Source organism: Rattus rattus, chromosome 1, assembly GCF_011064425.1.
Source record: "Rattus rattus isolate New Zealand chromosome 1, Rrattus_CSIRO_v1, whole genome shotgun sequence".
Lineage (NCBI taxonomy): Eukaryota > Metazoa > Chordata > Mammalia > Rodentia > Muridae > Rattus > Rattus rattus.
In genome coordinates this window covers 233,868,793-233,892,386 of record NC_046154.1, presented here as the reverse complement: position 1 = coordinate 233,892,386, position 23,594 = coordinate 233,868,793, and the positions used below count along the sequence as shown (strand labels likewise).

The window sequence follows — 23,594 nt, the reverse complement described above, 5'->3', positions numbered from 1 at the left end:
CACACCCTGCTAACTCAAGATTCTTATCCCTGCCCACCCCCTGTGCACGTGCACATACTCACTCACTCATACACATATTTATCTCATCTGAAGGCATAATTGCAAATGAGATTTCACTTTCAAGCTGCCTCCTGGAACTGACAGCAGTGCTCAGGGCTTTGTTTCAAAGGCACAGGACTCTTACCACACAGTGATCACTTGCTTTCCCAGAACTAGCAAGCTAGAGAGGGAACCCAAGCTGGAACTCAGTCTTTTTGTAATCTTACTTCTGAAATGGTAGCTGTGGCTGCTATGAAGTCTTTTCTGGGAGAGGTTCCATAAGTCAACCCCCACTCAAGGGAAGGAGCCTATCTAGGGCTTGAGTAACAGGTGGAAGTCATTGGGCATCGTCTAGAAGCTACGAGACATTCCTAGATACCCTTCCTGCCCGTTCCCTCTCCTCCTTAGATCTCTGCTCAGATATCATCTTATCAGAATTACTCTATATGCTCCAGCTTGTGTTCCATCTTTTAACCAGATTTTTCTTTACATGATTTATCGAAGCCTATTGGCTTCTTACACACACACACACACACACACACACACACACACACACACACATATATGTATTTATATTCACTTGTGCGTGCGTGTGTGTGTGTGTGTGTGTGTGTGTGTGTGTGTGTGTGTTGACTAACTTATTTCTCCTGCTCTCAGTAGTGTATAGACATCATGATAACTGAAGCTCAGGGTTCTTCACTACTGTATCTTCAGATCCTAAAGTGCTTGGCATATAGCAAACACTAGGTAAATTCTACGTGAATGAACGCAATTAACAATGGGTAAGCTGTAAAAGCAATTCACTGAACAAGCATTATAGAAGTCAGTAGTTCCATAACTGAATCAGCAGATCAATAATAGCAACGAGAAATTAGGTCCATTCTAGCCTTTCACATCACAATCTGTAGGTTTGCTATTGCCCGCACACTACCCCTGCCCAATTGAGTTGACTCATAGGCTAAAGGAAGCTGTGACAGCTGTCAGAATCAAGTGTTTCTTAGACAACATTCAGAGACAAGAGGGTGAGCTCAATCAGGGCAAGGAAAGATGTCCCTTCCCCATTTCTCCCATTTAGCTGAAGGTAAAAACTACTTCCTAGAAGCCCCGCCATAGACTTTCTCTTAAATGGCATTGCTCTAAAACCAGATCACATGTCCGACATGAGCTTCAAGGGAGTCAGGAAAATAAGAGTTGGCCACTTTGTCTTCTATGGCGAGAAGGGAGCTGGACACAGGAAGTATCATTGGGGAATGAACAAAGAGTTGTTGCCATGACACCCAGTTGATACAGACACTTCTAAATATTGACTCAATGGTAGAGACTTCCAAGGGAAATGTAGAAAACCTTAGCGAGGGTTACAAAGAGCTTCTCCGTAATCAATAACTGATAGATAGCTAGAAATGAGAGTCAACTTGCTGCAAGCAATGGAAAATGTCTTTCCATAGCTGTAATGGAAACATTCTCATTGGCTGTCAGCAGCCTTTCTGTATTCTAATTTTGCCTGCAGCTAAGGCCTCACTGTTAAATTATTCATCAGTTGAGTCTCATGTTAGAAGACTGATGTGAAAGTAAAGGTTGTCATTGACAGTGTTCTAAACATTTTATTGATTCTTTGTGAATGTCACATCATGCATCCCAGTCCCACTCATCTCCCCAACCTCTCATGTTCCCCTTTTACTCTTACAGCCCCTCTTCCAAAACACATGTGCACACACACACACAGACACACGCGCACACGCACACACAGCATAGAAATCATCTCATGTTGGAAGCTGTAGTGTATCACAATGTGTCCCACAGTCTGTCCCTCTGTCCACACATCTTCACTTGCAAATGTTCATTGCAATAAGTCATTGGTCTGGATTGAGGTCTCTGGCTTCTGCGACATCAACATTGGATCCTTGCTGGAACTCCTCCCGATTATCCTGTTGTTGCCCCGTGGTCATTGGCAAAATTCTAATGAGGTTCTTCACTCAGAAGCTCAAGAAGTATCGAATGCATTCAGGTTTTTATTTTATTCATCATCTCCCTAATTGCTGATATCAACACAAAAGGGGGCCAGTAAACTCTGCCGATTATAAAAATGAAGCTGGCTTCCTAGAAGGCGATGGATGATGATGTAACTAAGTGGGTTACAGCTTGTGATTCACCCCCTCACATTCCTTGCCCATTGTTCTGTTAGACTGTTGCTCTCTTCATCTACTTTCAAGAGCTTTTGAATATTTCTGAACTCAATTCCCCTGTCTGCTTTCTGCACTTCAAATCTGACTTCCAAATTATTTGTCATAGAAAAGGTTTTAATTGTTACGTTCTAAAATGTCTTTTTTTTAATAGGTTCTGGGTGACTTTCTCAAACTCTAACTTCCTAGAACTTGGACCTACTAACTATCACCCAGCATAATCTGAGCGCTCTCCCAACGGTAGTCAGTAGAGGGACCAGACTGTCAAGGGAATGGGCGTCCTCCCGTTTATCTTCAGCACACTCTCAAGCACTCCATCTCTCTTACGGTTCTTCTCTCTGGAACTTTCTGCTCAGCCTACTGCAGGCTGCTCAAAGGGACAGAGAACATTTCTTACAGTCTTCATACTGACTCACTCTCCATGCAGATTAATATCATTCACCTCCTGTGTGTCTACTGCAGATTTCCTCAAGACCAGTGTGGTGACTTGAATAAAAATGGCCCCCAGAGGCATGTAGAGGGTGCATGGTTAGGAGGTGTGGCCTTGCTGAAGGAAGTACGTCGTTGGAGGCAGGCTTTGATGTTTCAGAAGCTCAGGCTGTGTCTTCCTGCTGCCTGCAAATCCAGATGTAAAACTCTGAGCTACCTTTTCTCTGTAGCACCACTCCTGCCTCCATGCTGCCATGCTTCTTGTCATGATGGCCCTCCAAGGTGTAAGCCAGCTCCAATTAAATGTGTTCCTTTATAAGAGTTGCCATGGGGCTGGAGAGATGGCTCAGTGGTTAAGAGCACTGGCTGTTCTTCCAGAGGTCCTGAGTTCAAATCTCAGTGACCACATGGTGGCTCACAACCATCTGTAATGAGATCTGATGCCCTCTTCTGGTGTGCATGAAGACAGCTGCAGTGTACGTATAAATAATAAATAAATGAATCTTGAAAAAAATAAAAGCTTTTAAAAAAGTTTCCATGGTCATGGTGTCTCTTCACGAGACAGCTAATCAGCCTCCACTCTCTAATGTTTCTGACCTCACATTAAAATCCTTGTGGAGACTTCTTATAAAAACGATGCTTAAGGCTGACTCCACCCTACATTGCAGAAACACTAAGATTCTCTGTGATTGTGTTACACCACCAGACTTGTGAACCACTGCACCGAAAGGTGGGTTGCTTAAATACCTTCCCCTCTAGGGCTGGAGAGGTGGCCCAGTGGTTATGAGCACTAGACTCTTCTGCAAATGACCTGAGTTCAGTTCGCAGAACCCACATGGCTCATAACCACCTGTGATAGAGTCTGATTCCTTCTTCTCATGTGCATGAAGACATGTGCACTTATGTGTATAAAATATTTGAATAAGTCTTCAATATTTTTAAACCAACTTGGTTTAGTACTTTAATAAAACATCTCCACAAGAGTATAGAAACTGATGTCTAAAGTTTCATTTTATTACTTCTTTATGCATATGTATGTGCACATCTTTTTGTGTGTTACAGGGCAGGCACTGCCCACGGAAGCCAGAAGTGGGCATTTTATCCCATGGAGCTGGAGTTACGGGTGTGAATTTGTGTAGGTGCTAGGAACTCTACAGGAACAGCAAGCACAGACATGTTTAGACCTGTGGGTCCCTTGGATAAATACCTCAAAATGATGTATGGGGATGTGTTTTTGACTTTTCGTGCTTGCAATTACTTGTTAAAATATCAAATAGTAGGGTGTATGTGTGTGTGTGTGTGTGTGCGCGCGCGCGTGTGTGTGTGTATGTGCGTGTGTGTGTGTGTGTGTGTGTGTGTGTGTGTGTGTGTGCGCGCGCGTGCGCGCGTGCGTGTAGTTAGATTATACAAAGCCACATGTGACCAGTAGCCCCAGCTCTGGCTCATTTTCTATGAGAAACATGCAAAGGGCTGAAAAGGAGGCCAAGAATGTGGTTCTAGAAAAGATCCTTTTGGTGACTAATCATTATTCCCATTTAACTGCCTTTGGACTCACCTGGAGGTCTGCCTTTAGGGGTGTTTTCAGAAAGGTTTAACTGAAAAGGGACGAAGTAATCTGAATATGGATAAGATCATTCCACAGCCTGGGAATCCAAACTGATTAAAAAGGCAGTGACCTGAGTAAGATCATTCACCTCTCCCTGAATATCGGGGAATAGATGCCTTCCTTGTACCAGGACTCACTGGCATGGCTCTCATGAGCTGTACGTATATTTCAAAAGAACATACACGTTTCTTTAAAAATTGTTAACTTCTCTTTTTTCCATACAGGTTCTTTAATGGAGCAACCATTTGTCCTACAGATCTGGCCTCACATCATGATCCACAGACCCCAGCTCTGAAGTCAATCAGTCATTCCCACCCTTCACAATGTTGGATTTCCTGGCTGAGAATAATCTCTGTGGCCAGGCAATCCTGAGGATTGTTTCCTGTGGCAACGCCATCATTGCCGAGGTGCTGCGGCTCTCTGAGTTTATTCCTGCTGTGTTCCTGCTGAAAGACAGGGCTGACCAGCAGAGATATGGAGACATCATCTTCGACTTCAGCTATTTTAAGGTACTTTCCCTGCGGCCTTACTATTCCGTCCTCTTTACAAGGAGTTTTCTCTGGGAGCCATGAGCTTGAAGTGGCCCAGTAATTATAGAGTGTTAAAAAGACAGCTTTTCAACCAAAGTTAACATCACGTCCTAACTTGGAAATAGAGAGGAGGAAAGGTGCTGTGTAGGAAGTCCTAGTGGAGCATAAACCAATTAAAGAAAGCAACCTATAATACAGTGCCTTTCACCTGGAAACACATTTAAAAGTGTGCTAATCTTGGTTGACATTCACCACAGGGATTTTGGTTGTAGGCTTCAATTACCATCTAACTTTTTGTTCTGCTTTAATTTTGATGTTTAAGAACCATAGAGCATAATTTTAAGATACCCTGGACATGTTTCTAGGGGATACACCATGACTGACTTTTAACACAAGTATGTTTTCCTTCCTTCTCAGGGTCCAGAGTTCTGGGAAAGCAAACTGGAAGCCAGACCTGAGCTACAGGATTTAGATGAGGAATTTCGGGAAAACAACATAGAAATCGTCACCAGATTTTACTTAGCCTTTCAAAGTGTGCATAAATACATTGTAGACTTAAACAGGTATGGATGAATTTTGTAGCAGCTTATTCTGGTAGAATGGCAGGGAAGGGACCCAGCAGCACAAGTCTGCCTTTCTCAGTTCTGAAGTTAACCCAGCCATGCCGTGCATTGCCATGGCTTCTTTATAATCTCCCATTCCTGTGAAGGGCCAGAATAACCTTCCTTGACTCTGTCATGCAGCCTTCAGCCCTTCAGTTTGGAATCCTATCCTAACACTTTAGATGTAACGTTAATTTACTAACTTTTTTGTTTTGTTATGTTATGCTGTGTTATTTTAAGATAGGCTTTCACTGTGTTGCACAGACTAGTGTGGAATTTACAATCCCCCTGCCTCTGCCTCTGGAGTAAGTGGGAAGACACACTTGTTCCTCTAGGCTGGGCTTGCTCATATTAGCGGTCATTAAGAGTTAACCAATTTATTGAGCTCTAGCCACTATCCCATGTTCCTATGCCGTTGCTTCTGAGACCTTCTGTTTTATAATTCAGGAGGAGGGGCTATTCCTTTGATTTGGACCAGCCGTAAGTGGGAACCTGTGGGCCCAAATCACCATGAATTACAGCACATAAGACAGTCTTTCCTCCCTTACAAATGTTACATCTTCTGCTTACATTGATACTTGGCATTTCACTTCTAGATACCTCGATGATCTCAATGAAGGAGTTTATATTCAGCAAACCTTAGAAACGGTGCTTCTCAATGAGGATGGGAAACAACTTCTAGTGAGTAATAGTGACTGTAAAGTAATATTCAAGAAGATGGAACAGCTGGGGTGCTGGCACTTGACTTTAATCCCAGCACTGGGAGGCGGGGACAAATGGATCTCTGTGAGTTCAAAGCCAGCTGTTCTAGGACTGCCAGAGCTAAATAATGGAGAGACTTTGTCTCAATAATAATAATAATAATAATAATAATAATAATAATAATAATAATAATAATAATCAGCTTCAGTAAAGACAGAATGCCATTCCTCAAAGAAAAGAAAATAGCCCGATAATTTGATAATTATCTTCTGAGTTTCAAATGTTTGAGTATTGAATGAATTACTACTGGAAGAAAGGATCCAGTGTTGGGTTATGTTCTCTCTCTGTATAAGAAGTCCATCTTTTTTTTTGCATCTGAGACATCAAATTAGTACTTAGTACATAGTAACCATTTAAGAAATGTCTGTTAGAGCCACTGTGGTGGCCATGTCTGTAATCCCAGCACTTTGGAGGTAGAGCTAGGAAGAGTAGTTTAAGGTCATCCTTACACATAGAATCGAGATTCCATTGTGGTATCTCAAGAAAAATAATCACTGTGGATGAAATTTTATTTTGAGTTGATTTTTAAAGCTCATTCTGCACAGTAGTTAAGAGCTCTATGCAGAAACATACATTTACCTTGAAATCTAAATACAGCTTTCAGGAGGAATGTGCCCAGAGTGGTCCTTTGACCACTGTGAACTTCACCCCTTGCAGAGGCAGTTTTGTGAGTTTGGCCTTTGTCCTTTTTCTTCATAGTGTGAAGCCCTGTATTTATACGGAGTTATGCTGCTTGTCATCGACCAGAAGATTGAAGGAGAAGTCAGAGAGAGAATGCTGGTTTCTTACTATCGATACAGGTATCCCGGGCCTAGCCTGCACACCTCCAAAATGCTGCAATGGATGAAATGCATCGCGTGCTCCTGCAGTGTTCGGAGCAGTGGCCTGTGGTGAAGGATGCTCCTGAACAGCTGAAAGAGTCTAGCTGTTGCCTGTTTATCTGTTCTGACTAACAGCTTACATGCCGTGAAAACCATATTCTACATGAGAGATACTGTATCTGAGAGGTAGCAGTGTAGAGACTGCCGTGGCCATGACAGTAATGCAGTTACCATACAAAGCAGGAGCCTGAGTACAGAACGTTTTAAGTTGAGGACAGATTAAGAAATTTCGAAGTTCTTAACAAATATCAGTTTGCTTTGGAAGCTTTCCTTTTAGTTTTCAAACAAGACTCCTTGGCACACACAGAAAAATGAAGGAGCTTTCTGTTGTTATCCTGATGTGGATGGCCGAAAGCCATCATTCTGGATTAGGTGATTTCCCCCTAGGCACGCATAGACACAGAAATAACATCCCAGGTCTTGTGTTGCATGAGTCTGTGCAGAGCTGCGTGGCTTCAGGAAGTAGAGTCACAAGGAGCCACCTTGCCAGCTTTTTAATTTAGCACCTCCCATACAACTTTTCAGTCTTATGAAGAAATGTGTCCAAAAAGTAGATACATGGGGCTGGAGAGGTGGCTTAGCAATGCTTAAGGGAGTTCACAAACTTCTGGAGACCCACGTTCATTTCCCAGCACCCACATCACACAACTCACAGCCACCTATCAATCTAGCACCAGGGGATCCCAGTACCCTCTTTTGACCTCTACAAGCACCTGCACACGTGTGGACATATGTTTACACACCACACACACACACACAAATAATACAGTTAAGTCTTAAAAAACCCAAGTGGTGTTAAGTACAATGTATATATATGAGAGAAATAAACAACTTTGCATACAAATTAAATGTCAGAAACCATCTCAGAGAAGGAATGGTCCTATTAGATGAGTAGAATTCTCAGGAACGGCCAGTGGTCCACAGAGGGACTTTCTGAGCGTATTGTACTGTCTGTGACACCTGCTAGCACTCCACGGCCTCTGCAAATTAACCTCAAGCTGCTCATCTGGCCTGGTGCTTTTCCACTTTATCATTTCTGAAGGGATTGTTCACTGCTACAGATCATTCGTTCATGTCCATTTGTCCGTTCACTGTCCTACATCCATGTTTGACACGTAACATGTGAGTCACCTCTGGGCCTTATGGAGAAGATCAAGTGTGAAGGTGAAACTCTACGGCTTTGCCTCCTCCTGAAAGTACCCAGAGAAACAAACACTAAAGGATGTGAGGATGAAGAAAGGAAAAGTGTTTGCTTATGGCCCTTAGCCTTGAAGACTCTGACTTTGTCCCTTGGGGAATAGCACTCGTGGGATGTGAGCTCCATTGTCGGTGGGACACCCTTGCAACTCAGTAGTGGTGATATCAGGTAGAAGGCTATAGATGTCCCACATAGTTTTACTAGATCTCGGCAGCTAAAGAATGAAAGTCACATTAACATAATTTAAATATTTTTTAATTTGTAAAATATTAGCTGAGTTTCATATTCTTTATCCATAATTCTGAAATTCAAGAAAAGTAACTATATAATCTTGGGTATGCTAATTCACACCTTTGATCCCAACACTTGAGAGGCGAGACAAGAGGATTGCTAGTGTTTGAGGCTGCTCTGGGCTACATAGTAAGACCCTGTCTCAAGAAGTCCAGAAGTCCAGGTATACACACACACACACACACACACACACACACACAAACACACACTCTATAGACACATGTATACACATACACCTTTACACATGTACCCTGCATAGCTCTTCTGGCAGTTAGACCTGAACCTGAAAACATTTGGAGTCGAGACCTACCCAGACCAGATGTAGGCTTTCTGTCGTCTTCTTTTATCTTACTTATGTAAGATCGTTTTACTCTTTAATTATTATCCATCAATCTTGAGACACCAACTCCACCTGCTGTGGTCTCCTGTAGTGTATTCCAAATACTGTATTGCTTGCTTTTATATTTGGAAAGTATGGTGAGATGAGTACAGCTCTAAGGATTTGGAAAGTAGGTTGTAGACCTTTATAGAGAACCAATACATACCCTTCGTACAGGTTGTTCAAATGTATCCTTTTGAGTTACAGGATCTAGGGGACCCATTGTTGTTTCTTCACTTTCAGACTTACATGTTTGTAATGTGTGATTTCTTTGATTCTTTTGTCTCTCCTTGTGAACCTGACACAGTGCTGCTCGATCCTCTGCTGACTCAAATATGGATGATATCTGTAAGCTACTGCGAAGCACAGGGTATTCCAGCCAGCCAGGAGCCAAAAGACCACCCAACTATCCTGAGAGCTATTTCCAGAGAGTGCCTATCAACGAGACCTTCATTAGCATGGTCATCGGACGCCTGAGATCTGATGACATTTACAACCAGGTAGGAATCAGAGGGCCTTAATAACTTAAAAGATGGAATTTACCTTTTTCCTCAGTTACTTCTTTTTTCTTCCCTCCAGTGAGTCAAACAGCCGAGACAAACTATTCTTAAAAAGCTCTTGAATAGTGCTACAGGGTCAGGAAAAGGAGCTGTTAAGTTTGGGCAAATCAGAGGTTTCAGAAAGGAGATAGGGTATGAGCAGTTGGAAAGAAGGTGCATTCTCTTAAGTCACCTGTTCAAGAAACAGTTACTGAGAACAGGCATGGATGTTCACTCATAGGCTAGGGTTTGGGAAGGAAGGCTGTGCTCTGCTCCCAGGGTGGCCTTGTAGCATAGGAAGGAGACACCCACTGGAGAGGTGATGGTACCAGAACCTGAACATCAGCTTGAGGAAGCCAGTGGGACGTGCAGCCGTGGTGCTAGGATGACAGTGGATGACAGAGTGGAGCAGAAGGCCCAGCTAGACTGCTGGCAGCCCGAGCAAACCTGGAAAGACCCTGCAGCATCTCAAAGTTAATTCACCTTCCTCACCAGTGTGCTCATCGCTAAGAAAAGCCCAAAGAGCATAGCTGTGCTCTGGCTTCTCTTCAGGTTGTGGGATTCTTGCTCCTTTACTGAAAGGACTTAGCATTTGACTTCATTCTGGGGGCAGAGCTGGGGGACATAAGTTCTTATATATCTATATTACTACAAGGTAGGATGTCACTGTCGTACAGCAAACCTGCCCCCAGACAGCTCTTTTTGGTGACCAATTCCTTTTTTGTATGCTTATATTAAGTATAAATAAGACTTTTTGATCCTTGGGGTTTTTTCTTAAAACATCGGAAATCAGACACTATGTGTAGACACAGGACTTTATAATATTTGTTGCCATTTGCTGAGCATTCAGCCTAAGTCAGCCTCCCAGGAGGTTTGTTTACATACCATTTTCTCTGTTGCACATGACTGTCCTGCAGAGGGACAGCATCATCTCCATGTTGCTGTGGAGGAAGCTAAGACTCGGACACCTTCAATAATCCTTTCTAAGTCACACTTTTAGCAGCAGAGCCACAATTTGAATTTGATGTGCATGAAATCAGGGTCTAGGCTGTTTTCTCACTGTCCCTCATCCCGCCCTTCCCCTTCCTACTCAGTCCGTGATCAGTCTCCTAAGCTGTGTTACCGTTTCTCCTCCCTCCTGACCTTCATTAACAGAGGGTTAAGCTGTGTTTCTTCTGTGTCACCTGCTCTGTCCTGCACTTCTCACCCATCCCTTGTCCTTGGTATTTGCAAAGGGGCCTGAAAAATAATTTCTGCAAAATTTGAACTTTAGGAGACAGCCTCATCCAGCTAAGACAGTCTGGGGAGAAAAAATTAGGGTGAACACATCTGGGGAAAGAAATAGGGTACATGAACATGTACAGAAAATCTGGGGTGGGAGGAGCTGTGCACGCTCTGGATCCACACCTACACCACACAACAGCTCAGAACCTCAACACTTCTGGGTAGAGGACAGGCGGAAGGGTTGGATCCATGCTTCTCAACCTGTGGGTCACAGCTCCTTTGGGGGTTGAATCCTTTCTCATCAGTTGCCTAAGACCATCAGAAAACAGATATTTACATTATGATTCATAACAGAAGCAAAACTGCAGTTATGAAGTAGCAATGAAAACAATGCTATGTTTGGGAATCACCACAACCTAAGGAACTATATTAAAGGGTTGCAGCCTTAGGGAGGTTGAGAACCACTCTGGATAGTCTAGATAGTCTGGATACGGTCTCTGTAGGTGAGCAATCTCGGGTTGCTTTATCTAGGAGAAGGCTATGGCTGTTGGGTTTTGCACACATTGCCAACACGTGTACTCTGACCAGAAGGCTTTGCCGTCCTTCACAGCCTCACCTCTGGAGAAGACGTTGCCATTCCATGAGTCCGAGGCATTGGGTCCTTGACTTGGCTGTGTCTGTCTCCACAGGACACATTTGCTTGAAGGCTTCCTCAGCTCTCCACACACTGCCATGCTACTTTCTTGCCTGCAGGATCCATGTGGCCTTGCTGCATCTGTCCTTGTGATAATCTCTCCCCTTCCTCCCCTTGGTAGTTCAAGTTGATAGGCGCTGTGTAGCCCAGGAGCTTTACCTGGTACATAAGGATTTAGATGCCCTGGAAACACTGACATGGAAAAGAGATGGGAGGAGAACTCAGCAAAGGGTGAGAACAGAGGTTGGGCTGACATTGTGTTGCAGGCGAGTGAGTTTAAGTGAGAGTGCTAGAAGCTGTGCTCAGAAACTCCATGGGATGAAGGAGGAGTTTCGGTGTCTTGACAGGCAATAGGAAGTGATAAAATGGTGATTTTGTTGCGTTGAAGTCCATCAGTTCTAAGAGATCATCCTTATGTGGTAGGAAAGACAAAAATGTCCCAAGGAGCCAGTGCAGGGTTGAGACTTTCTATTTTTTGTAAGAAAATCACTGAGTTGAAGTAGAGTGAGGACATGGAAGGGAGAGAATGTCGGAGGGTCTGGATAAGAGGAAAGAACAAAGTTCCGAGGATGCTCCCAGAGGTCCTGATGCAGAAAGCCGACGCGACTTTAGAAACTGGCTGAGGGCTTCAGACATGTGCTATGGGCTGACGTTGTGTTGCAGGTCTCGGCCTACCCTTTGCCAGAGCACCGCAGCACTGCCCTGGCGAATCAAGCCGCCATGCTGTACGTGATTCTCTACTTTGAACCTTCCATTCTTCACACGCACCAAGCAAAAATGAGAGAGATCGTGGATAAGTACTTTCCGGATAACTGGGCAAGTATTCCTCCCTTTCTGTAAATGTGTCACGTAGCTAGCTTTCCTGGGGCCAAGTATATTAGACAGAACTGGAACCCAAGCTTAGGCCGCAGAGGCAGGGGAATCAGGAGTTCATTCTTGACAACATAGTGACTGTGACAGCAAAGTGGATGGCACAGAGATGGGGCGCATCTGGGAGGAGTTGAGGAAGAGACACATAAAGTCTATCGTGTGAAAAAATTTTAATTAAAAATCTTCAAACAGAAATGAACAAAGCCCTTTTTTTGTCTTTTTAATTTTTCTTTTATTTATGTTTGGAAGAGCTACTAAAAGTTTACCAGGCAGTGATAACAAATGCCTTTAATCCCAGCACTCAGGAGGCAGAGGCAAGCTGATATCTAAGTTGGAGGCCAGCCTGGACTACAGAATAAATTCCAGGACAACCAGAGCTACACAGTCAAACCCTGTCTTGAAAAAAAACAAAAGGTGGGGGAGGGGGAGGGGGTGTTTAAATGTCTGAGGCCCTCACGCACAGCCAGGTGGTCTATTATAAAGGAGGAGCCAAATCAAAACAACTAAGAGTTTTTTTACTGGGGCTGGACCAATGACTCGGTGGTTAAGAACATGGCTGCTCTTACAAAGGACCTGAGTTTGATTCCCAGCACCCACGTAGCAGCTTACCACCATTCATAATTGGGGTTCCAGGAGATCTGACACCCTTTTCTGGTCTTAGTGGGCATCAGGCACACAAATGATAACACAGACATAACTACAGACAAAGCATCTATGAACATAAAATAATTAAACATCACTTAATGTTGGTATCAGTAGATTTGTTTGAAAGCTCTCAAGAGTCCTTAATGACTTTAAAAACTCCTTGTGGTGTGTGTGTATATAGTGTGTGGCGGGGGGTATATGTGTGTAGTATGTGTGTATGGGTATGGTGTTATGCAGTGTGTATGATGTGTGTAGTATGTGTGGTGTGTGTGTAGTATGTGTGGTATGTGTATGTGTGTGGTGTCTGTGGTGTCTGTGTGTGTGTGTGTGTGTGTGTGTGTGTGTGTGTGAATGTGGGGGGGTATGGGGGGAGGATGGTGTGTGTGTGTGCAGTGTGTGTAGTGTGTGTAGTATGTGTGGTGTGTGATGCATGTGTGTGTGTGGGAGGGGTGTGTGTGTAGTGTGTATGTGTGTAGCTGTGTAGTGAGTCACATACAAATGCCAGAGTTCAAGGGCTCAAATTAAAATCTCCAGGCTTGCATAAAAAATGCCTTTTCTCACCCAGTCATCTTGCCAGCCCCATCATTGATTTTAAGAACATTAAAACAACTGAGAAAACTGAGCAGGCATGATGGTGTCCTAGAGAGACTCCATCCCAAAAAGAAAAAGGGAAAAAAAAGAGTGCTTTCTCTTACTGGTGACTGCTTTTCTCCTCCCTGTAACTTCATCTGGAAAGCTGACACTCAGCAGTTGGAAGAAAATGTTTACTTCAGATACTTTAACTTGTCTCTCGTACTCCAAAGAGTTCTGACCTGCATTCATTTGGAGACCCCTGGTTTCCCCACCCCTTTCCTTGGTGGCAGCAGATGCTGGGCAAATACTGAGTGACTCTCTCCTCTCTCAGGTAATCAGCATTTATATGGGCATCACCGTTAATCTAGCAGATGCGTGGGAACCTTACAAAGCTGCAAAAACTGCTTTGAACAATACCCTTGACCTCTCAAATGTCAAAGAGCAGGTAGGTGTGGACTAAGCAGAGTGAGTAATCTCGTCAAGCCCGGCTTATAGCACACAAGCTAGGTACACTTTCCTCAGAATTTGGACAGTAAATTCCTAGACGCTTACTGCAGAACTTGAAAATAAATGTGTACGTCGGAGCCAAGTTCAGGCTTCAAACTTGGGTAGTAGAGGAAACTAGAGAGTCGGGCCCTAAGAAAGAGTCAGGGCAGCAGGGTCACAGCTGACTTTGTTTTCTCTGTGTGAAGCCCATGTCCTGTGACTAGAGCGGGCTTGATGTGTTTAGCAGTAGGGATGAATGCTGAGATGAAACTGTAATCTAAGTCATCCCTTCTGGTTTGCAGCTGGTTTATTTGAGCACAGACTCTGAGTTTCTGAGTCAATGTGACTATATTCTTCTTTGGTAAGAACACCAAGCTGAGTAGGCAGGAATATAAATAAAATATTCAAGTGTGTACTTACTATTTCTTAATGGCTACGTTCTCCTGCTGGCTTTCTGGGTCATTGTTTCCAGTATACATAGAACAACATTGGCTCTAAAACCTCTGCCATGTTTTGTCCAAGTAAATTGAATCCCTTCAATAATGCACGAAATGATTTCGGTGTTGGCCTGTCTCCTCAAGGTGCATCACAGAAAGGGCCATCAGTGCTTACTGATGTCAGACCATTCATCTTTCATTACTCAAATTCCTTCCCAAGTTTGCATTTTCTCATTTGGGACATGGTAAGAAATTCGCCCAAGCATTAAACCAACTAACTGGTTGACTCATTGGCAAGATTTAACATTGGACCCTTACTGTACTAAATTCAGATGGCAAGAAAAATCACAATTTTGATCTGCCAAAATGTACTTTTTATTAAGCTTCATATTCTCCTGTGGAAATCTCATTCTTTGTCTGGGTGTGGTGATCCCTGTACTCAGAAGGCTAAGCCAGAATTGCAGTGAGATCAGGGCTGGCCAGTGCGGGACAGTAAGACCCTGACTTAAAAGGCAGAACAAAAGTCTGATCTTTTGAGTGTGTCTGCCTTGTTCTGCATTTACCAACTACAAGAGGAAGAACAGGCAACTTGGCCTCTGTTTTTGTGCTTCTTAAAAGTTGAAGGATCAAGTCAGCATAGTAATATGCACCTTTAATCCCAGTACTCAGCAGGCAGAGGCAGGTGAACTTCTTAAGTTTGAGGCCAGCCCGGTCTACATAGTGAGTTCCAGGACAGCCAGAGCTATGGTGAGATCCTGTCTCAGAAAGGAAAAAAAAATTAAGGGGATCAGAGAAACCACCCAGTCCAATTCAGCCTTGGGCAAAGAAAACAATGTAGAAGGGGATAAAGCCAGCAGTGTCTACTCACTCCAAACCAGAGTCGAGCCTCAGAGGTCTACGTCCACTGTTCCTTTTCAGTGGCTATTGGAACCAGACTTGGTGGCACACTTTGAATCTGAGCATTCTGGAGGCAGAGGCGAAGCCCAGCCAGCCTAGTGTGCATAGCAAATTGCAAGCCATACAGTGAGACTCCGCCTCCAAAACAAATAAAAATCCAGTAAACCAGTTGTCCTTGGAGCTGTAACTATAATCCATGTTACTACCTCATATAGAAATGACATTATCAAATTGGGGAGAAGGAAGAAGGTAGGCAGGTAGGAAGGAAGGAAAGGCTTGTACTTGGGGGATTCGACTGAATGCAATTCATTTTCAAGTTATCTCTTCCTCCGTCTAATTCCACCTTGTTGATTGAATTTTCAAAGGCAAGCAGATACGCTAGTGTCAGCGACAGAGTGCGCGCCCAGGTACAGCAGTTTCTGAAAGAGGGCTACTTGAGGGAGGAGGTGCTTCTGGACAATATCCCCAGGCTGCTGAACTGCCTGAGAGACTGCAATGTGGCCATCCGCTGGCTGATGCTTCACACAGCCGACTCAGGTAATGCACACAAGGGGGCCATTTATCCTGCCCCACATAAAGCTCTGCAGAGGTAAGGTCTGCGCCACAGTGCAGAGCGTTTAGCAGAGGATGGGCTATTGCATGAGAGGCGAGCTTACTGCTTCAGCTAGTGATGTTCCTGTTAACGCGGAGAGATCAGCAGCCCACCTGAGCAGATGTCATCTGTCAGGCACCGGTGGGTGGCTGGGAAAAGTGAAGACTTAGGGCTCCCATGCTGAAGAAACTTGTCACTGATACACTGGATAGATGAGTTGTGAACATAGAAGAAGGAATAACGGCAGCCTGTGGTAAGCAGGGTAGTGCCTCTACCTCCCTCCTCGCAAGATGTCCATGCCCTCATTCCTAGAGCCTTAGAGGGCTGTGGAAGCATAAGGAAGACGTTGCTAATCAGCTGACCGTACAGTCAGGAAACTAATCCTAGTAGACGGTGTAATCACACAGAGCCTTAAGTCAAGAGAGTGAGGCAGGCAGATTACAGACAGAAAAGCAGCACCAAGCATATGACCTGACCAGCCAGTGCTGGCTTTAAGGTAGAAAGGGTCCAAGTGCACAGACAGCCTCTAAAGGCTAAAGGGCAAGAAAGGGGGTTTCCCCTAATTTAGGGCTATCTACCCTTTTAGTTATGATATGATGCTGTCGTCTTTAAATGTGTTGGGCCCTAGTCATAGCTGCCCTGGGATGCCTGTGGCCCTCACAGCACAGGTTGGAAATACCTTCTTAACCTGCTAATACTTTGTGGAATCCACCCCTACTGACATTTAAGAACAATTTAGCCAAGCAGTGGTGGCACACACCCTTAATCTCAGCACTCAGGGTGGTAGAGGCAGGCTGATCTCTATGAATGCAAGGTCTGCTTGGTCTACAGAGTGACATCCAGGACAGAAAGAGCTACATAGCACAGTGAAACTCTGTCTCAAAAAGCAAAATAAATCAAAACTTTGGTGCATTTCTCTGCCCATATATACATGTTGTTCTTCTCTCTCTCTCTCTCTCTCTCTCTCTCTCTCTCTCTCTGTGTGTGTGTGTGTGTGTGTGTGTGTGTGTGTGTGTGTGTGTGTTGGTCCATCCGTCCATCCGTCCACGCACATTTAGGATCAGAGACCTATGAATTGAACTCAGGTCATCAGGTTATGAGACCAAGGCCTTTACTCACTGAGCCATCGTGAGGGCCCCTGCTGACATCTTAGTTTCGTACAGTGGACCTTGCTTCACATTTGCAACCCAAAAATGTAAAAACCTAACTGTGTTCTCTAAATCTGTTTGTTCTAACCTGTTAGAGCAGCGCCAGGAAATTAGCAAAAAGCACAGTGTGATGGTTTGCATATGCTTGGCCCAGGGAGTGGCACTATTAGAGAGTGTGGCCTTGTTGGAGGAAGTGTGTCACTGTGGGGATGGGCTTGGAGACCCTCCTAGCTGCCTGAGGGTGCTCAGTCTGTTCAGGGCTTCCTTTGGTGAAGATGTAGAACTCAGGCCCTCCATGCGCCTGCCATGTTCCTGCCTGATGATCATGGACTGAACCTCTGAACCTGTAAACCAGCCCCAGTTAAATGCTGTCCCTTATAAAACTTACATTGGTCGTGGTGTCTGTTCACAGCAATAAGACCCTGACTAAGACACCAGGAAGGCCAGTCAGAGCCGGGTGTGAAGCTCATAATGGTTGAGGCCTGAGTCTGGTAGGGCGGAGTGGCTGAACAGAAAAGTCAAAGATGGCTCTGCCAGAAGGCAGGAATCGTCCCGTCTCTTGGGAAGATTTGACTTAATAAAAGGGAAGCAGCTCTGGACCATAGATGTGAACAGACTCGAACGTAGAAAAGTTTGTGCCTTGCTGAGTGGAAGGTTCCTAGAGTGGATAATTTGGTGGCTTGAACCTCTTCTGCGTCATCACCCTCTTTGAGACTCTCTGTCCACACAGTTTATCATCAGGATCAGGAGCTTAGCATGGTGTGTGAAATGCCTCCACAGGATCCATGAGCTGTGACTTGAAAGCAGTGAGAACACAGTAGAAGACACTTGAGACCCTGAGCACACTCAGAGGTGGTGTGTGTTCAGCAAGCCTGTAAAGCCCTCCGCTTCCCTGTTTGGGTTTTGTTTTTGTTGTGTTTTCTGAGACAGTCTTCCCATGAAGTCGTGCCTAGTCCCAGAACTGCCATGTAGATCAGGCTGGCCTTGAACCTGTGGCGATCTCCGCAGGAGCCAGGATTACAGGTGCACATCACCACGTGGCCAAGCCCTCTGCGTTTCACCTCTCATCCAGTGAACTTCTCCTGAGGACCTACCCTGTGTCAAGCATTGCCTCACTTCCTGTTTCAGCAAACCCTGTTGTCCCACCAGATCTCTGTGGTGGCCCCTCTGTGACCCAGTGGCCACAGCCTCGTAACTCCTGTAGCCCAGTATTGTCAGGCCTTTTTCTGCCATCGGTTTCCACCTCCCAGGACCTACCCACAGTGACTTCCTCACTTTTTATGTCCTTGAAAGTATGTAGGATTTCTTCTTAGCTCTCTCCAGCTTCTTAAACGTTTATACATAAGCTGTTTACATTTTTGCATTATTTTGCTTCTTGGTGTGTAGGTCTGTGTACACTGTACTCACAGTGGAAATTTTATCATCTAGTCCACATGCTTTTAAGACTTCTGCTTTTATCTATGTACATGTGTTTGTATGTATGTGTGTGTGTGCTATGTGTTGGATCCCCTGGAGCTAGGGTTTCAGTTTTGAGCTGTTAGTAAGGTATTGGGAAACAAACTAGTCCTCTGGGAGAGCCTGAATTGCCCTGGGCTGCTGAGCCATCACTCTCACCCCACTGATCTGCTTTTAATAAACTTAATTTCTCTTCCACACAAACTCCTTTTCTGATTTCAACAATTTACCCATTGACTCAGCTTATAATCTTCCCTACCAATTTCATATAAATAACAAATGCTCACTTTAGCCTGTTCCCAACTGACTTTGTTCTCCCGGTGGCTCATCCTCTACACTGTGGCTGACAGCTCGGCCTATGTTCTGGAGGCCAGTAGTCTCCTTGACCTGCACAGGGGTAAACTCTAGTGTGCCAGAGGTCTGGGCTTTTATCTTTAGCCACATCTCTTTAATACCTTGGTGACAGTACACGAATATGGTTACACATGAGGAAAGTAAGTGCTTGCTTAGCCTTGCTGCCATTACAGTCATGACATGTCTGTGTGTCTGTCGCTCCTCTTGGCCCACTGGAGGCCTCTCCCCAGCAGAGGCTGATTCCACATTGCGTTGCAGCTGATGGAGAAGCAGTACCCAAGCAACACAGGACAAGCAAAGCTAACTATCTGCAAAAGGTGGCCAGGGATCACCTTGGTTCTAGGATCAGTTGTTAATACTTCTCTTGGCCTGAATTGATTAGGACCTGATCAAAGAGAGATGTCCAGGCCCAGGAAGACTAGACCTTCATAAGCACCAAAAAGTCAAACATTAATATGTGTGGTAGCACAGAGCTCGTGTTCCCATCACCAGGGCTATGGACCCATCCAAAGGTGAAAGCAAGCGAGTGCCAGCCAGGCCTTGTGTTTAACCTGAGTCAAGACAAGTAAAAGGGTGAGGGATATACCATGGATGGTAGAGTCTTGCCTAGCATGTATAAAGCTCTGGGTTCAAGCCCCAGAACAACCTAAAACTGAGTGTAGGGCACACATGAAATCAACTCTGAGGGGTAGAGGCAGGAGGGTCAGAGGTCCAAGGTCATCCTTAGCTGCAAAGCCACTTCAGGGTCAGCCTTAAATGTCAGAGACTTTTCCTCAGCAAAGAAGAAGGAGCACAAATGGAACTCCTTCGGGGAGGTGCTCCTGGAGCACAGATGAAATGCCAGATCTTTGCCCTTTTGCACAGCAGCTGAGCTCTTTCTGCATGTGTCAGGAGCCTCCTGATGGAGGACTGGAGAATCAGTATGCCAATGACCTCCTGGAGGCTTCGCCACTTAGTGAGTCATCAGAGACGCTCCATGATGCCTGAGCTCCAACCAGGGCCTGCAGTGTCTGCCCAGCGTCCTGGGCTACTCAAAGAGAGAGCTGAGCAAGCAGAGGTGCATCTGTGCGCACTGGTTCCATGGGCTTCAGCCCTGTTCATCTGGGAACTTCTGACAATGTCTATTTACTTCGAGTTTTTGTTTCAACTTTTATTTGTAGTCTTAATAACTTTCATTTCTAAGTATTTTTGCTGTGTCTTTTTTTAATTGTATCTTAATTGGATCTGTAAACACATCTTGACAAATAGCAGTGTTTGTTACCTATTCATTAGCTTAATATTTTTGAGACAGCATCTCACCCACTGGCCTGGACCTCAGCTATGTTACACAGTTGGCCTTGAGGTTATAAGCCCCTTGCCTCCCAAGTACTGCAGCTGCAGAGTGAGCCACTACTCCCGTGTCTCTTCTCTTTTAATTCACCTGCTTTATTTGAAACAGTTTTGCTTGACAGTTAATAGGCTAACTGAAAGCCAGGGTATCTGTTGGTTTTGTCCATGGGTCAGTCACTATCTAATATTATGACCTTGGCCTTGTTGCCTTAAATTCTCTGTACCTAGAAAGTGCACAGAAAGCGCTAAGGGCCTCCTGTGCCATTTTCAAGGAGCAAGATAGCCACATGTGTGCAAGTGTCGTGTTTTATGTGGGAATTTCTCCTTGCCTGTTGTGTTAGGCAGACCTAGCTGATTCCCTAGGAGCACTCCGATGCCCTCAGAGTGTGCATGCGGAGCTCTCACAGCTGGGATTGACTACAGCAAAGGAAAGGGAATACAGACAAATCTAGAGGACAGCAGGGCCAAGTAAGGATCCTGTCAGTGGAGTCACATGGGACCTGCAAAATTTGCCCAGTATGTGAGAAATGTTGCCAGCCAGTCAGACCTGTTAGCCTCAGCTACCCAGGGAATCTGTTGATTAATCACACAACCAGCTTCTTGGCAGGTACCAAGAGGCCAGTGCTAAGAACAAAAGCAGTGTTCAGCGTGTACCACGTTGTTCATATAAACAGTTTAGGCTAAAGAATCATTTCTGACAGCTCTCAGAATGGTGAGAACTCTGGCCAAAACTTAAATTCCCAGGTACCACAAGAGCCAACTGTTAATTGTGGTTGGCTCACAGTTTCCGAGGTTCGGTTCATTATCATCATGGCAGGAGGCATAGCAGCATGCAAGTGGACATGGTGCTGGAGGAGCCCAGAGTTCTACATCTTGATACACAAACAACCAGGAGACTCTCTTCTTCTGTACTTCTCAGAGCTTGATCACTAGGAGCCCTCAAAGCCCTCCTACACAGTGGCACACTTCTTCTAACAAGGCCACCTGATAGTGCTGCTTCCCATGGCCTAAGGGTGTTCAAACCCCACACCGTCCTGGAAAACAGATCTGTAGATAACACCTTCAGGTTGTCTTTCTGCATCTGAGTGGCACAATTGGACACCTAAACCAGGAGCACCTTCAGACAGATGGACACGAGGAGACTAGTGCCCTGTGGAATGGTGCCAGAAGGTCCTGCCCAGCCACTGGGGGCAGTTAAGAAAAGCTGACCCTGAAATGCCCACAAAACAGTGTCCCGGCTTTGTCTTTTTTATTCAACTGTGAATCAGGGACTGACAGCCATGTCATGGGTAGGTACGGAAGAATCCATCTTATTCCATGGGTGTTGTCTTCACAGTTAATCAGTGGGAAATTCTTCCTCTTTCTAGCCTGTGACCCAAACAACAAGCGCCTTCGTCAAATCAAGGACCAGATTCTGGCAGACTCTAGGTACAATCCCAAGATCCTCTTCCAGTTGCTGCTGGACACTGCACAATTTGAGTTTATACTCAAAGAGGTAAAAATTGTAAATGAATAGCCTTAGTCTTTGGGATCTTTTTGTGTTTAGGAAAATATTTCAGAAAAGATTATGATTTAGTTGTGTCTCTGACCCAAGCAACAAATTTTATCTGTTAATGACCGTTCTTTATAGAAAATGTCAAAATTAAACATTTAACAGTTATTTAGTTACAGGGCAAGTATACCAGATTGTGGAGGTTAATCTAATGAGATGTACTGAAATTAATGAGACTCACACTTGTGAAGATCTGTGAAAACTGGGGTTTGGGTCTGGGGGGATGACCCAGGTTAATGGCTTGCTGAATGTCTTGGGGTTTCTATTGCTGTGATGAAACTTCATGACAAAAGCAACTTGGGGAGGAAAGGGCTTATTTAGCTTACACATCCGCATCACTGTGCATCATGGAAGGAAGTCAGGACAGAAACTCAAACCATGCAGGAGCCTAGAAGTCGGAGCGGATGTAGAGGACATGGAGGGGTGCTGCTTTCTGCCTTGCTCATCATGGCCTGGTCAGCTTGATTAGAAAATCCAGGACTACCAGCCAGGGATGGCATCACAACAATGGCCTGGGCCCTCCCACATCGATCAGTAATTAAGAAAATGCCCTACAGAGCTGCCTACAGTCCTATCTTATGGAGGCAGTTTCTTAGTTGAGGTTCCCTCTCGGATGACTTTCGCTTGTGTCAAGTTGACATAAAACTATTCCAGTGCACTGAGTAAATTGAGGAATAGAATTTGAATCCCTTGAACACACTTACGTGCCAAGTGCATGGCAGCCCACTTGTATCAACAGCTTCCAGACATGAATTGGGATCCCAGAGCAAGTTGGTCAGTAAGACCAGCCATACGTACAAGCTCTCAGTTTGATTGACAGGCCCATTCTCAGTGAATGAGATGGAAGAGGGGTCAAGGGAGACTCCCAGCATCTACCTGGGACCTCCATGTTAGTTAATGCTGACCATATATATAAGCGAATGTGCTTGTACACGGAGTTGTACACTAGGCATGTGAAAAATGGGGGTGTGTGCTAAGATTTGTACTCCGAAGGAAAGGAACTTAAGACATCGACATCCCTGGGGACCGAAGCCAGAGCCTCTGAAGAGCCTTGGAGAAGGATCTGCCATAGGGTAAACGACGTAAGGGAACATGCTAGAGAACACTTCAGAGGGGTAGCAATACAGCCTTGTCCAGTTATGTCAGTTATGTATACAACACTTGTAGAAAATATTAAATCACCGCCTGAGGTTTCTACCCCACCACTGAGTTCCCAGATGAAGGACGCACCCTCCATGCTTTTAGAATCTATTTTCTATTGATAACCCTGAGTTATTACTATGTTCCATCTGGACTGCTCTTAACTCCAGTTGGACAGCCCTCAGGGCCATGCTCTCTTGACCCTTAACCCATGACCCCTTATACCCTCCCCCTTACCCCCCTACCCTACACACCCTCCTTACCCCCTTATCCCCCCACCCCCGCCACCTTCTAAATCTCGCCTGTGTCTCTTCCACCTAGCTATTGGCTGTTGGCATCTTTATTTACCAATCACAATTAATTGGGGGCAGGGTCACTTGTTTGGGGGAAACAAATTACCGTCAGAATACAAGCAACATCAGGCCAACCCACTGAAAACACTGGTCCTTTAAGAATAAATTATCTTGGCTACTTGTGGTGATGCTTGCTGTTAATCCCAGTCAGGCAGGCCCTGGGCTGTCTGACTAACCAAGTCAGCATCTCTAGCAACAGTCACTTCACTGGACTGTATGGGAGCTGCTTGCTTCACATAGGAAATTGACACAGGAAAGCAAAAAGAGACTGAAAGAGACCAGTAGCTCGTGAAAGGTGCTGGAAAGACAAAAGCTGGAGATTGAGCAGACGTGGATCTGACTTTCTGACACTGCAGCTTACCCTCTGGCTTGTTTTCCTGCTTCCTCAATGCTCTTAGCAGACAGGAAC

At 44.9% G+C, this 23,594-nt stretch overlaps 1 protein-coding gene across 1 annotated transcript in view; it reads left to right on the top strand.

The window, feature by feature from the left end:
• Window positions 1–4,481: 4,481 nt before the first annotated feature.
• Washc5 (WASH complex subunit 5) overlaps window positions 4,482–23,594 on the top strand; it is a 42,410-nt gene continuing 23,297 nt past the window's right edge. The window contains exons 1-9 of the mRNA XM_032915905.1: window positions 4,482–4,763; window positions 5,202–5,347; window positions 5,983–6,067; window positions 6,848–6,948; window positions 9,205–9,397; window positions 12,018–12,170; window positions 13,774–13,887; window positions 15,628–15,799; window positions 21,508–21,635. Coding sequence (XP_032771796.1) covers window positions 4,578–4,763; window positions 5,202–5,347; window positions 5,983–6,067; window positions 6,848–6,948; window positions 9,205–9,397; window positions 12,018–12,170; window positions 13,774–13,887; window positions 15,628–15,799; window positions 21,508–21,635 — 1,278 coding nt within the window. The 5' untranslated portion in view covers window positions 4,482–4,577. The remainder of the gene's footprint in view (window positions 4,764–5,201; window positions 5,348–5,982; window positions 6,068–6,847; window positions 6,949–9,204; window positions 9,398–12,017; window positions 12,171–13,773; window positions 13,888–15,627; window positions 15,800–21,507; window positions 21,636–23,594) is intronic.